The sequence below is a fragment of the Pecten maximus genome, chromosome 2 (genome assembly GCF_902652985.1).
Source record: "Pecten maximus chromosome 2, xPecMax1.1, whole genome shotgun sequence".
Classification (NCBI taxonomy): Eukaryota; Metazoa; Mollusca; class Bivalvia; order Pectinida; family Pectinidae; genus Pecten; species Pecten maximus.
Genome location: NC_047016.1, coordinates 33,920,677 through 33,937,452, shown reverse-complemented (window position 1 = coordinate 33,937,452; position 16,776 = coordinate 33,920,677). Strand labels below are relative to the sequence as shown.

At 35.3% G+C, this 16,776-nt stretch overlaps 1 protein-coding gene and 1 long non-coding RNA gene across 2 annotated transcripts; both read left to right on the top strand.

Moving 5' to 3' along the window:
• Positions 1–9,411: 9,411 nt before the first annotated feature.
• LOC117341407 lies at positions 9,412–11,164 on the top strand. Its single transcript, XR_004535626.1, has 2 exons — positions 9,412–9,542; positions 11,035–11,164. It is a non-coding gene; the product is annotated as an uncharacterized LOC117341407 (long non-coding RNA).
• Positions 11,165–12,846: 1,682 nt separating this feature from the next.
• LOC117342623 (uncharacterized protein K02A2.6-like) lies at positions 12,847–16,408 on the top strand. The gene is made up of 2 exons (XM_033904825.1): positions 12,847–14,562; positions 14,717–16,408. Exons 1-2 carry the CDS (start codon positions 12,847–12,849, stop codon positions 16,406–16,408), a joined length of 3,408 nt encoding a protein of 1,135 aa, XP_033760716.1.
• Positions 16,409–16,776: the final 368 nt, after the last annotated feature.

Here is a 16,776-nt window from a genome sequence, read left to right as displayed (position 1 = left end):
GCATATGAATTGTAAATATCATTCATAAGAAATCTCAGAATAAAATACTCTGAAATTTAAATCAACTGAAATAGAAGGTGATTATATTACGAATATGTGCTTACACGTTCTAACTAAATACAGCTTTGTGTTCAATTTTCATGAGACCGTCTTACACGTTTACAACAATTTCTTTCAGCAAAATTGTTAAGATGAATCTTACAAGTGAGACTGAAGTTACTTTTATGAAAGACAACGCCGAATTAGGGATCTTAATCAATGTCTTTGTACATCCAGGACAAGTGCAGCCAGGTGGGTTTTGTACATATCGAGTATCTGTTAATTTCATCGGTATCGTATAGGTGATTTAAGGGATATCAATAATCATATATTGCACAATGTATCCATTACGTCATAGTATTTATCAACATCTTAAATATTTCGGGATTGCATCTCAACAATGCATTGGTAGGCGAAAAGATGTGGTCTTCTAAACAAGATATTAAAAACTTGAATATTTATTCATCCGAAGGATGTTAGAAAAATACTGTTTATCTTACAATTTGGAAATAAATATATAACTCTCAGACTAACAGATCTGTACTTATTATATGCATTATTCCCATTGGCTTTCAGAAATACTGATATTACTTTAACACGTCAGATTCCATGGAATGACAACTCCATACATTTAAAGTAACTACTTCATTTTAGGATATCAAAACATTGAAGTCATAAGTATATATCATGCAACTTTTAATAATCAATATTTTTAGTGAGTCCCGTGTGTTCAAGAAACAATGGCGGGTGTAGTACCTTCTGTCTGCCGAAAGCAACACCCTCGTCTTCGTACTGCGCATGTCAGGACGGTACATATCTGAAGTCGGATGATCCCTACACGTGTTTAGGAGGTAATTTACATTTTTTCATCAATAGGAATTGGTACGTCATAAAATTATCAGATTATTATGTTTTAATATTTGATTGCGTACCTTATGTAAAGAAGGACAGACGAATTATGTGTATCAATGCGTTTTCTATAGTTGAATATTAGAAACGTGATGGTAAAAATCAATATCTGTCATGAAAGATAATATGTACATTACAGTTACACGTTGTCCATTTGCCATATCAAATGGGAAGTTTGACGACTCGTGTACACGTTACCACGCGGATGTGTGTACTTTCAAGTGTGATTTGGGTTATACCAGTACAACAGCGTCTAACACAGTGAGATGTGGAGAGGATGGACAGTGGAATGAAAATTTACAACTTCTCTGTCAACGTAAGTAAGGATTTTTAATAAAATAGATGTGCGAATGAATTCCAGTTTTAAAGAAGGTGACCTTTGACACTGACTGAGATTCCCATTTTTAAATATTTTGATTATGCATACGTACATATTATGGGATAGAAGATAAAAGAACATAACTTGTTGTGACATATTGACTCTTTGTAAACCATGGCAAGAGAAACAAAATAAAGCGTATGTCATTTTCAGTGCAATTTCGGATATATCGATTTTTCCTATTAAGTTGATTAATATTTTACATATATCTATGATAGGGTCGAAAATATATTGTCGGATTTTGTAAGGGACACTCAGAGCTTCTAATCTTTTTTTGCTCTCATAACGAAATACAAGTTTTTTTTTCATTATAGCTATTTTTTTCTTCATATTCATATATCAAATGCATGAAATCGTTCAATTTATTATCCTTTCATCAATTCTGACGTAAGGTTTCTCTAACAACATGAATTTGAATTGCATGTATTATTTGCAGTTAAAACAAGCCATTCCGCCATTGTTCCTGTTGATAATAACCAGACAGCGATATCCGCCGGGGCTGGAATTGCTGCCCTTGTTATCGTATCAATTACTGTAATAGTTATAGTATATATTGTATTGAAGAAGGCGTAAGTATATCACCTTATCTATGTTATGCCTGTATCTTCCCTTTTGCATCCATGAGCTATGAATAATATCGTATATTTATATATGCTCTTTTAAGAGATGTTAGTCATTAGTTCGTATCATATATGCCACATTAACAAAATTTATTTTCTTAACAAAGTGTAAAATTTTTAAATCAGCAGGCGAACATTCAGTCCTGTACACGAAACAAGGAGTGAACCGAATGTATATTTTGTCGCCAATCAACCAAGCCGTCAACAAGAAGATTCAGAAGCGTCCGGAGGGGGAACCCAGGGCATGCTGGAGTCTCCGTGCCAGTTATCATTAAACAAGACTTTGCCAAGTCTTCCGTGTCCACACAGGCCAGATTCAATATACGACAAGATCAAACCTAGGGAACCGAGTCTACCTTACGTGGAGCCAGCAACGCAGCCAAATAATGCAGTTCGATCGACGACACCGTGTCCCCCTAGACAGAGTGAAGGCACCGGCTACATGATACCGATGTCCAAGTAAATAACCTTGTACAGCAGCAAATACATGATGTTTGATGACATTTAATATGTTCACGTAGAAAAGTTATTAACATGATAGTTATAGAGACATGAACGTGAACCAGCAATTCACAAAGTTGATGTTATTGTAATGATCCCAGCCATTTTGTCGGCTTTCGTCTTATACATCAAATTATGTTTCATGTGTAAACTGTGAGCCAAAATGTTGTATATTTACATTAATATAAACGTACTACACATATACATTCAGAATTGATGTTGTGTGTGTTTTGAACATTCCTTAGTTTAGCTAATCAGACGGTGATATGGTAGCACACCACAGTAAGACAGCCTGGCCATGGGCAATTTTTTTGTTAAGCAAATAACTCCTGTATTATGATATGCATAAAAAATGTAAAAATAAATGTACACTATAATTGGTATATTCATTATGAAGTAGTACATACAGGCTTCACATTTATTAAAACAAAAATCAATAAATTGGTTCCGGATTTTAAATACCGGATTTTCCGAATGTGTGTTTACAGAGGAAATTTAGTTTCGCCTACAGCGCAAAATGGAAGCCCACAGTAAAGGTAAGATAGCGGAAAAACTTAATTTACAGTATATGTCCAAACAAGATTAATTCTGTCTTTGGGATAGAGATATTTAATTTTAAACAGGTTTCAGAAAAAAAATTGTGTAGAGAATTGTGCCATTTTGGGTCAAATATCATAATATTTTGCAATTTTTGAGAATTTCTTAAGCTGTTCCCATGGTATTCACAGCTCTAAAAAACACAGAAAATATCAGTTTACTTATCCTTCAGAGCTCTATTAAAATTGCCGATGTTGTACAGATTTCAAATATATATATTTTATTAGAGGTTATATGTAAGGTTAACTGGCAATGTTTACATATCTAAAACATGTGCCATATTTTTCAGAATTTGGCATTTTTACTGTACACTGCTACCTATAGGTCGGAAAACTGATCTGTATGCTGAACGTTGTTGTTATTCTGATTTAGAAGTACATGTACCAACTAACTCAATCAACAAAAATAAAGTTTTATCGATCCGCTACGATACACTGGTTGTATAACAGTGTATCAGTATTCACAATTCTAATTTCAAGTTCATTAAGTACCAAGTATGTTTAAGCAGTCGGTAAAGCGACATTGTAATTATATTAATTGAAGGTATATGGGTTATTGGTTTGGGTCGTCATATCACTGATGCTGTAAAAGTTAATGGGTGGAGAAATGGAGAAAAGAGTGAAAATGGTTCTCAGAAATGTTCGTGTTTGCGATCAATATATATTCACACAGTAATATCACATTTAAAATATAATGATTAAAACCTTTTTTATTGATGTACAAATCGAAAATTGCAACAGCTAGCCATGTAGAATAATATTCTTTTTATAATTCTATTGATTCACTATCGTTGTTTCGTTGCAATTTTATTACTTTCGTATGTTAAATTAGTACTGGAGTATACACACAATGGTATTACATTGTAAATCGAATTATTTCAGGCATATGCCTTTTCGTAATCAATAGTTTACAGATTTACATATTAATAATTGATATTATATTTTTCATAAACTATTGATTAGAGAGTATTGGTTATCGTCAGTGTATGAAGAGTATATGAAGACGAATCAAGTGTAAATTTATGAATTTGAATAGATTTGATCTCTGATAGGAAATTTGAAATACTGCACGTGCTGATCTGGCCTTTCGACAATAATAAGAAATCAACGAATGCAACCTACAAAACTGGATGAACATTTAATATTGCATGTTATATATACCTATCAATGTTCTTTCTATGAATATTACAATTACTCTGAAAGACATTATTTATCGCTGCATTTAACACAAGAAAGTGTTCAACATAAGATAACAGCACCCTTCAATGCAAATAAGATACAGCAGTAAAAAGTGATAACATGGGCTTAAAACGGATATACCTAGCAAGCAACGGAGGCATCTCACAAAAGGTTAAAACATATTTCGAAATCAAGATCGATTAGGCTCCATAATTCAATGATATTTTTAATATTAGATTTAAAGAACGTTAAGTAAGAGTGTGTATTCTGAACAGTGCCATTATTCAATGATAATGATGACGAAAAAGTATGTTTTTTATGTATTTGTTATTATATATATATATACATTTATATTCAGTATGCCTGAAAGCATTGGCGAACATTACATTCATTTTTTATAACAATGTTAGCCTTATTACAGTGTATTATAATGGCGGGAACCGCGAAGCCACAAGTAGTATTATCCATCTTCGATTATTTTTCTTCTCTGGTTCTTTCAAATAAACGCGATCAATGTGGTATTTGCATATATCTAATGTTGAACCTTTCTTCTAAATATTAAAAACATAGAAATCACTTCAAAAATCTCAGTTGTAGTTGAAACTAAGTTTTGTTTGTGTTGTTTTGACGGTTGCTAAGACCGTGTCAAGAATTGTCAGACATATTCCCGCGAATTAAAACGGTTGTTCTATGTTTGACGTCACTACCAGGTAAATCATGAAAAAAGGTTTGTTTTAATTATTGAGTGCTTTTACAGAAAAATATCAAAATTGATCATTTTGTGAATATTAAGAATGAAATATATTTTTCATGAGGTCATAACAACATTGGCTTTCTGGACATATTTGCCATGTCCAGAGGGTAATATTGTCATGATCTCATGAATATTGAAAAAAATATCATTCCTTAAAAACCATATTATTATCTTTTGCAAAATATAAACTAGCTTTTACTAAATATTCTGATTACCCAGGACGGAAGTGCGGGCATGTTTATTTTTCAGATATTAACACTATTATGTATTGTTACTGTGTGAAGTTCAATGGAACAGTGTGTTGAAAGACATGTGCAATAATCTGCAGAAGAGTACAATGGGGGATAACTCAGTCAGAACACTTTTTCATTGGTTATCAACATGCATATGACTACCTCGAAAGTTATGATAAACGAGATAATACGTTTGAAGAATGAATGGACAAGGGATAATGTAATTATTTTAACATGCCTTCTTGATAAAAATGTTTATAATTGTATTAAGTATAGCACATGTACATGCATTTTGCTTTTATAATAAATAACAATATAATTGTATACTATTTCTTGTTTTGTTTTTGCTATGATATCATTAACTTCTATCACTGGGCTTACTACAAATACATACAACAGATGCACACGAGACATCAGGCTGAATCACATTCGTACATCTATAGCTATAACATTGCTTATTTCAGACAATTATGTTTAGCTACACAATTGCTCCTCACGCCGAGTGGAAGATTCCTAAATTGTTTATAACCGAAGATTGTCAAGTAAATAAAACCATTGAAAATCATAAACTACATGTATCAATATTAATATATCTATTAGTTAATCTTCCTTCATTCTCATTTCTAGTTGTATTCAGTATCGAATGTATTTTAGTGTTTATTTACTTTTCACAATAATCAAAATCACATATCTGTTGTCAGCAGCAACTAATGAACATTTACCTACATAAATACAGTTAAAACTATCTTATAACAATAATTGTGTCTCAATTTCACCTTATATATGCCGTTTGGTTCGACAAGCATATACTAATACCCCGGCTACAGTTTATTCTGTATTGCTTCCTTTGGTAAACCTAGCTCAACAATATGGCTTCAAATACTTGATAAACATAGTTGAAAAAATATGTATTTACAGTGTTTAAAAACACACAGCAAAATACACATATGCCAACAGTGAATTTACAATACAAGATCCCCGCAACCATGGAGTAAATCCCAAACACAAGCGCTAATACACAAAATACCAGTGTTAATTTTCTCTTGACTTTGTCTACTGGTTCTGATGGTTAAACGTCGCTATACAGTGTTAATATTGCAAAGATATACGCAACAGCAAATGTTGTAAATATTACTCCAATACATCTGCTCAACGACATCAGCAGCTCAAACTCTTGCACCATAATTGGAAATATACCTTCAAACCACAAAAAAAGAAGAATTTTCGAAATTTCCACCATGGGTTTTAAAATCGATTGAAAACAAGAAGGTATCATACAATTTCGTTGAAGGGACTGATTTTAATGAATATGTTTATAAAATATATCAGCGTCATAGTGAAAGCTTTCCGTATATTAGTTGCTCTATCCCTCAACCTAAAACGGCAATCTGTTTATTTTGTATAAGAAAAGAGATCCCAGAGGGATCTTGGCGCCCACCATTGACTGATTTTTATAGGTTCCATGTCGGATTGATCTTCTCTCTAATTTCCCCTTCCTTTTACTAATCTGGGTAAATTAAAAAAACATCCCTTCAGTACCTTTCAAACAAGGAAAACCTATATATTTAATCTGAGAACTATCTGTTGAGTATGCTGTTTTCCGACTGGTCCGACAATGTATTAGCATTATAAGGGACCAAGGGGAACCTTCATATGAAATTTGAGAAGAGTTCCTTCAGCACTTTCTGAGAAATAGGTCTTAAAAAGCTATATGGATAACGAGGCACCAAGGGAAACTTACATATGATATTTTAGAAAGATCCCTTTAGTACTTTCTGGGAAATAGCGATAACAAGAATTTTTATGGACGGACGGAAGGACGGACGTACGGACCACAGACCACTGACGCAGAGCGATTTGAAAAGCCTACCATCTGATAATGTTGGGCTAGAAAGAAAACATGTATTTAATGATATGATTATAAAGTAGTTGTGACATACGTTATTTGGGGACAATTCAATTGTTCAGTTATACAATTGATGGTTATTGACAGTAAGTCAGTTAAACCACTATATACTTAAATATCCGATACAAACTTACACGTATGATAAATGAAATCAAAACTAGACGCGTTTGACATAAAGATATGTCGCTCATGTCCAAATATGTGTTTTATTTTATTGACATTCTTACATGCGTGAATTAGCAAACCGACACGACAGATGTATTCGCCGTAGTTCTGAATTAGCTCTCTACTGAATTTTCCCTTTTACGGTGTCCATATGATATCAACTACCACAAAAACAGCCATCCCGTGTTTGGAGTATAAGGTCAGGAACGAAACAATCTTTAAAGACTTGTATAGCCTGAAAAGCGGATGCTTAGAATGTAATGTAACAGTAAGGTAGCAAACTACAGAAAGACCGCCTGGCAATGGCTGATTGTTTTGTTAAGCAAATAACTCCTGTTATATGATATGCATAAAAATGAAAAAAATAAATGCACACTATCTTTGGTATATTCATTATGAAGTAGTACATTCAGGCTGCACAATTGTTAAAACTAAAATTAATTGGTACCGGATTGAAAATTTAGAATGTGTTTACGACCAGAAATTAAGTTTTGCCTACAGCGAAAAACGGTGCATCATAGTGAAGATGGGACTGCGGGAAAACTTCATGTACAACATATGTCAAAAAAGATTGATTGTCTTTGAGATATTCAATTTCAAATAGGTATCAGAAAAAAAATGTAGAGAATTGTGTCATTTTGTGTCAAATATCATGATATTTTGCAAATTGTTTTAGGTTTTTTGAAGACGTTACCAGGGTGTTCAAAAAAATTAACATCAGAGCTGTATTAAAATTGCCAATGTCTTATAGATTACAAATATATATACTTTATTAGAGGTAATATGTAGGGTTAACTGACTATGTTTACATATCTAAAGCATGTGCCTTATTTTTTCAGAATAGGGCATTTTTACTGTACACTGCTTGCGTCTATTTTGTAGAATTATGGTCTCAATTATAATGTCTTCTACGACAATTGTGTGGCATCGTATACATATTGCCTTAACGTTGTAAAATCTTGATGTACTAATTAATTTGACAAATTTGAATACTGATGTTTTTCCCCCGAAAGTAGTATTTAATATATCTGCATATGGGAACTTGACAATTTGGACAAATTAACAAAAAAACGATATTCATATTTTATGTCACCAGAGTTGCAAACTCTGTACAGATTTAAATTATTAAGTCCACCGTGTTACTGACGAAATTATAACCCTATTAGGTATAGAAGATTGTCTTTGATATAATATAACGGTATGTTCAATTCATTTTAGAAATTTCTAATTAATAACACAGGGTATCTAGTAAACTAACATGTAATTACTTACAAACCTTTTTTTCATGGAAGTTAGCTCTTCTGGTACAATTTATAACATATACCATTTGTGTTCTGTAAGGTTCAACAGACAGCTAATTTTGGTCATTTTTCCGATTTTGAGATACCCATAAAAACCGCAAAAAAAACACGAATACATGTCGTAGCCACAAGGGCAAGTCATAAAACACCATTCCAGCTGTCAAAGTTTTTCATTGTCTTCATTTTGTCTTTTAATGGCAAAATATACAACGAAACAATTTCTATACATGTATCTTAAAAATAGGAAACTAAACTTGCTACCGCTTAAAAATGTTCCTGTTATTATTACCAATACCTTTATAAGAGCGAAGCCCGAGCGAAGCTCTTTACCGTTAACGTGCACGTATGTACAGTATTCTAGTCCAGCTTCGCATAACGTCGTACGGGATGGTACAGCCTGAAAAATTTCTGCCGGAAGTGAGCGTGTGCAACCCGCTCCAGTTGTCTGCAGAAACTGTATAAAAAGTCGAACGTTACGTAAATCCAGTTGGTGTGTTCATAATGCTGACTAATTATTTTTGTAAAAAATATCTGTTATAGTGTGCGAATAAAATGTAGCTCGAGTTATGGTTTCGAGGACGGAACTGGGAACATGCGGCATATTTCCGATGATTGCCGAAAATGTACCGATATGTTGCACCTCCATGTCGTTCCTAGGCAACGTGGTTGCTATATAAATCTAGTCAATCAAATCGCGAGGTCGATTATCCGCCATTACCTCCGTCAACTTGTCGGACCTCAGATGAACACCACGAGAATACATATGTAAACAGAAAATGGTGAAAACGTGCCCGTGGGGAACTTGCAACAGTAACGGCCAATACCCTGATAGATTTGAGGGCGGTGTTGTATATTCTACAATTCATGGAACCTAAAACGTAAGTAAAAGCGACATAAAAATGAGCTGGAGGTGGGTGAAGGCGTACAAAAGCATGTCAAAACGAAAGTAGAAGCAACAAGGTAATGTCACCGTTGTGTACTGTACAGTAAGACTAGTGTAACGAAGTACATGTATGTGAAGTACATGTATTTACTGCGAAAGTTTGTAATATTGTCTTTATGTATTTAGTCATCGACAGTGTACTTTCACTTTCTCATGGCAAGGTTTGCCTAACGTTATACTGCAGTCTGATACGTATCATTGTATGTCTGGTGTAGTGTTACGGACAGAGGAAACTCGGGCTATCTGATACCATTTGAAACACACTCATCATGTATGCATGCTTTTATTACAGTTAACTTATACCACAGGGGCATGCCTAGCCTTATATTAAAAAGAATAGCCAGATATACCTATATGAAGACTTTATATATAAGTATTTCTGGCTATTTTTAAAATATAAGACGAGATATGTCCATGTGGTTATATCAAATTCATTAGCTATTAATTTCAATAGTATGCCAAAATATATGTTTCCATTGATTTCTCAGTCCATCTTGATATTTCAAAACTGAAAGTAGGATTTTTGTTGTTGTGATGTACTATAAATTAAGCTTTTTTCAATAAATATGTATAATTATAATATTGTTTAGATCATGCCTAATACATGTATCAATGGTGCCCGATACCAGTTTTAATTAAAAGATGATAATCTCTCAAATCTTACTGTATTTCTAATAGAACACAGTATATACATAAGGTTTGTAGAGACATTAAGTTTACATTGTAGTTACCAGCTATGTTACTGTTACCAACAGTATTAATGTTGCAAAATTACATCTGATTCACACTTAACTGTTTTTTCCCCTCAAAAATTACTAAATGCACTGCCACATGAAATGTATATATTACTGGAATGCTTACATTTGGCACTAATATTTGGAATATCTAATGATAATGTGATACTTTTTTAATGGAACACTTTCCTGTTGATTATCATATTGGCATTGAGTGAAAATGAAAATATTCTATAACTAAATATTTAAAAAACCACATTTGAATCTATAAACCAGTCAAACATAATGGTGTGACAGCTTGACTAATTGTATGCACTTGATTTTCCTTCCTCTATAATAAACGTCGGTAACTACAATATAATACAAGTGAAATTTTGAAACTGTCTAATCTAATCCCTGAGTGTTATTAATCCGTGACCTTATCCACCATCAGTAAACATATCTTATCCGACCCCACCCCCTGAGTATTCTAACATCCATGACCTTGCCTGATATGAATCCTGAGCTTTTTAATTTACCAATTAAAATACATGTAAAATTAATGTACATATGTTTTCTATTTTCTTGTCTATAAAGTAAACAGCAAGCATGTCAAAAGACTTCATGTATAGGGTGGGAATAGCACATACATAGAATATATACATCCTATTTGTTGAGATAGTGTAAAGCATACTCCGGACATGTAGAAAAATGAAAGCTTTAGCTCAAGAGTGTTGTCATTAAATGAAAAATATGAAAGAAAAAACAAACATTTGTAACTATTTTTTTTTTTCAGATACAGCTTTGGAAGTTTTGTCAGCAGCAGCTTAAATAAAGAGGCTATAACAACTACATAGATATGAGCTGCTGAATTTGCACCATGAACAACAAAATACTACATCTTTCTCAAGTGTTATATTGATAGTGAAATTAAGCATAACTAAAATCGATTGACATCCTGATTTGTAACTGTTGTCTAGATTTTTTATCACTCCTGGAACCACTTCTGGTTATAACTAGAAATAACATTGTTAGACCTGTACTGTACTGTACTGTACTGCACTTTATAGTTTTAATTACTATACAGGTTTGGGTATTACATATTTTAAATTACTCATTTAAGCTTACTGATTATTCTACTTTGTGTCAAGGCTAATAAGGGGAAATTAATCAAAGACAATTAACAGTCCAGTGTCTTGGTTATAGCTCTGTCTACATTGAAACTTAACAATTATTCCTCTAATCAACCACAGGGACATGTCTAGTCTTATATTAAAAAATAGCCAGAAATACCTATATAAATTTACATATAGCTATTTCTGTTTACATGTTCACCATTGGTGTTGAAGTGATGCAATTTTATGTTTATCATTACATGATCATTACATGGTGATTTTTCTCAAAGACTGAGAAAGCACATATGTACAGATATGTATAAAAACATTACAGTTTACATTACATATTGGTTCAAAACACATCAATTTCTAATTCCACATACAGGACACATACGCTATTCAATAATGGTTGGGCTACACTTTCTGAAGTGAAAGCAGCAGCAATTCATTTGGACATTCACATAAAAGTATGGTTGAAAGGAAGCAATGGAAATAATTGGCATGTATTCAATGTCATGCTTTGATCCTTCAACTACATGGGGCCATATACCTACAGTTGAACTGCTGTTTAGAAAACTCTCATTTTAGGTATATACAGAGATATATGTCTGGTATATAAACACATTATATGCAATAAATCATTCATATGTCTCTTGTAATGATCACACATACTGTACTATGCAAAACCAAGGGCGACAACAATTCCAAATGGTCAACCCCAAACAGAAAATAAAAAAAAAAAGTTTGGTTTTGAAAGTCAGCACAAAGCAATGGAGATAACAGTTATGTATGTATCCGTTACTATCAGTGGTCATTATCCTGATGTTAGTACGTTCCTATAACAGAACCGCATGGTTCCGGTTTGTGTACTGCGCATGTTTGTAATGTTGTGAACCGCCATTAAAATGTTCCAAGCAGTGGTGTGTTGTCCTGGTAGTTTATAAGTAAAAGAACCAATACAAACACAACAGTGGCGACGAGGATCAACGTAAACTATCATCGGAACAACACTTAAAACAGAAAAACTGCAAGGTATGGCTGTAAGACACGGAAATATCGAGGAATTCGATATAAATTCTCAGTACATCGAACGTTTAGAACATTATTTTGTGGCTAACACAGTGGATGATGATGCTATAAAGCGTTCCATATTACTGACTGTATGTGGCAGCAAGACATACGGACTTATTCGGAATGTAGTGAGTCCTGAAAAACCCAGTGATAAAACGTACGATGAACTGAAAACGGCTATTGGCACACACCTTAAACCCAAACCGTTGGTCATAGCGGAAAGGTTCAAATTCCACCAACGTAAACAGAGGGAAGGAGAAACGATGAGTCAATTCTTAGCTGAACTTCGTAAATTAAGCGAACATTGTAATTTTGAAGGCTTTCTTAACGATGCAATACGTGATAGATTCGTGTGTGGATAATCCTCCACTGCAACACAGCGTAAATTACTCTCAGAATCTGATCTCACATTGAAAAGAGCCATGGACATTGCAATTAGTATGGAGATGGCTGACAGCGAATCTCGTAAACTTAAGGAAACAGTGTTTGATGATGGTAAGAATGCGGAAAGGACACACAAAGTGTTTACACAATGCTTTCGTTGTGGTAAGAACAATCACAATGCAGACAATTGTTACAACAAAAACAGCAAATGTCACAAATGTCACGAAAACGGACATCTGAGTAAAATGTGTCATGTCAACAAATCGCGACAGAATGTAAACAAACCGCGATCACATCAAAGTACTGAAAGTACTGGTGGTACTCCAGGAAACAAAAAGGGACATAAAATGAAAAAAAAAAGTCCTAAGGTCAACTTTGTGGATTCTGACATGGATTCTTCTGGTGTCCAGGATACTGAACAACAGTACTCATGGCCTCTATTTTCAATCAATTCTGGTGGTCATAAAGAAATAAACATTGATTTGTTAATTGACAACAAACAACAGAAAATGGAATTAGATACTGGCGCTTCAGTTTCGTTGATGTCGGAAAAGGAGTACAAACAGAAGTATGATGGAAAACTTAACAAGTCATCAACAGTATTAAGAACATACACCGGTCAGCTTTTGCCAGTTGTCGGAGAAAAATCTGTTACTGTACAGTATGGAGACCAACATCTATCGCTACCATTACTTGTTGTCAAAGCTGATGGACCAGCATTGCTGGGTAGGAACTGGTCAAGTCAATTAAAACTTAATTGGCAGTCCATCAAGTACACCATCCATGATAACCTGGAGAAGGAAATCTTCCAGAAATACAAGGTTTTCAATGAAGAGCTTGGTACAGTGAAAGGTGTAACTGCGACACTTCGATTGAAAGATAACTGTACACCAAAGTTTTTCAAACCAAGGCCCGTGCCTTTTGCTCTAAAGGACAAGATTGGTGAAGAGCTTGAACGCTTGGAAAAGGCCAGTATTCTCAGAAAAGTGGAGAGTTCTGATTGGGGCACTCCTATTGTACCAGTGTTGAAGCCTGATGGATCTGTGAGGATATGTGGGGACTATAAAGTCACTATCAATCCCTACTTTGATGTTCCAGAATATCCTTTACCCACAAGTGAAGAGTTGTTTGCAAAGTTGAATGGTGGTGAACAGTTCTCAAAACTTGATTTGACTAGTGCGTATCAACAAGTACTCTTAGACGAGGAGTCGCGAAACCTTGTAACCATCAACACACACCAAGGTTTGTACCAGTATACGCGTCTTTCATTTGGAGTTGCGGCTGCACCAGCTATTTTTCAACGCACAATGGATCAAGTCCTGCAAGGAATTGAGGGTGTCGGATGCATATTAGATGATATTCTAATTACAGGGAAATCTGACGTGGAACACCGTCACAATCTTCATACGACACTACAGCGACTTGAAAATTTCGGTATACGACTACGGAAAGACAAATGTTTTTTCCTTCGCGATGAAGTAGAATATTTCGCGTTCAAAGTCAACAAAGAAGGTATCCACCCTTCACCGAGAAAAGTGGAAGCCATTTTGAAATTGGCTGATCCTCAGAATAAGCGTGAACTTCAATCTTGGCTCGGTATTGTGAATTATTACCGGAAATTCATTCCCAACATGGCGACTGTCCTTGAGCCTCTTACTCATCTGCTTGCCAATGATGTCGAATGGCAATTGAGCCCAACATATGCGAATGCGTGTGAGACTATCAAGAAACTTTTGGTGTCATCTGCAGTTATGGTACATTATGACCCAAAAAAAACCATTGACGTTAGCTGTCGATGCTTCATCATATGGACTTGGAGCTGTTATCTCGCACACCATTGAGTCGAACGACAAACCCATAGCGTATGTTTCACGCACCTTGACATCTGCGGAAAGGAATTATTCGCAGATAGAAAAAGAAGCGTTAGCGATTATCTTTGGAATTCAACGGTTTCACCAGTATCTGTACGGGCGACGTTTTACCCTATTGACGGACCATAAACCGCTGACAACTATATTGGGACCAAAGAAGGGCATTCCGGTTTTGGCCGCGTCTCGATTGCAAAGATGGGCGATACAGTTATCCGCGTACCAGTTCGACATAAAGTTTCGTTCAACGGATAAAAACGGAAATGCTGATGTGTTATCACGTTTTCCTATGAAAGAGGAGGAAAGTGGAGTTGACGACAACTATGTGTTCTATGAGGAAGCTCAGTTAGTGAACAACATGCAAGTTAACAGCTTACCTGTTACTGCTACGCGTATCGCTGCGGCAATAAAAGGAGATACAACTTTGGCACGCGTAATGGAATTTACCCGAAGTGGATGGCCAAATGTGGAAATGGGAGATGAACTTAAACCATATCACAGAATTCGTGATGAACTGACCATTGAGGAAGGATGCTTACTCAGAGGAGTACGAGTAATCATTCCGAACCAATATCAAAGTGAAATATTAGATGAACTGCATAGCAACCATCCAGGAATTGTTAGAATGAAATCCCTGGCTCGGTTACATGCATGGTGGCCAAACATGGATGTGGATATTGAACGGAAAGTGTCGGGCTGTGAGGCATGTCAGAAAGTACTACCAAATGCACCGAAATCTCCTGCAAACCCTTGGAGATGGCCGTCGGCACCATGGAACCGTATTCATATCGATTTTGCTGGACCATTCATGAGTGAAATGTTCATGGTAGTGGTCGATGCACATTCAAAGTGGTTAGATGTGATACGCATGTCTTCCACGACCACAGCCAGTACTATCAACGCGTTGAGGTATCTATTCGCGTCGTATGGTTTACCCAAAGAACTAGTTTCAGATAATGGACCGCAATTTACTGCAGCAGAGTTTGCCACATTCTTGAAAGAAAATGGAGTACGTCATATACTTTCTGCACCTTATCACCCCAGCTCAAACGGCGAGGCAGAGAGAGCTGTACGTACATTCAAGCAAGCTATGAAATCCCTGGTTCAGTCAGATAGTAGTCTGAACCAGAAACTTGCTTCGTTTTTGTTGTCGTACCGTACAACACCACATAGTCTCACCAAGGCTCCACCCAGTGAACTATTCTTGGGAAGGAAGTTGAGGACCATGTTGGATATTATGCGTCCGGATCTTTCTGGGAAAATTCAACAAAAGACTACACCAACAGAGTCAAAAACACGATTGTTCGAAATTGGTGACATTGTCATTACTCGCGACTACCGTGGAAGCCCACGGAAACCTTCATGGATCAAAGGTATTGTTATCCGCAAGCTAGGACCAATGACATATACCATTCAGGTGGACAACCTGATATGGAAAAGACATGTGGATCAAATACGTACATGTGATCCAGCTTGTAACTTTGAACCAAGAGAGCAAGCAGTTCCAGACACTCAAAATTCTCTGGGCAGTCTTCCAGGTATCTTACCTAATCCAACCATTGGTACTCAGAGGATTCCTTCTGTAGATTGTCCAATTAGGATTCAAACCAGTGAAGTAGCTACTACTACACCAGAGACTGATCAGACTGATCCATCGACCAATGTGACACACGAACATCGCTATCCGCGTCGTAATATAATCAAACCATCGCGTCTGATTGAAAACTGTTAAATTTATAGCAGTGTGTTTAGTTCAGTGTTTATTGTGTTAAAGATTCACTTTGATTGTTTGGACATTGAACTTATGAACTTTAATTTGTTTAATTTCAACAAACATGTGAGCTAAGAAAGCTGTAATTAATTACAGGTTATTATGGATAAGGGAAACCTTTCTTGAGAGAGGGAAAAGTGTTATGTATGTATCCGTTACTATCAGTGGTCATTATCCTGATGTTAGTACGTTCCTATAACAGAACCGCATGGTTCCGGTTTGTGTACTGCGCATGTTTGTAATGTTGTGAACCGCCATTAAAATGTTCCAAGCAGTGGTGTGTTGTCCTGGTAGTTTATAAGTAAAAGCACCAATACAAACACAACAAT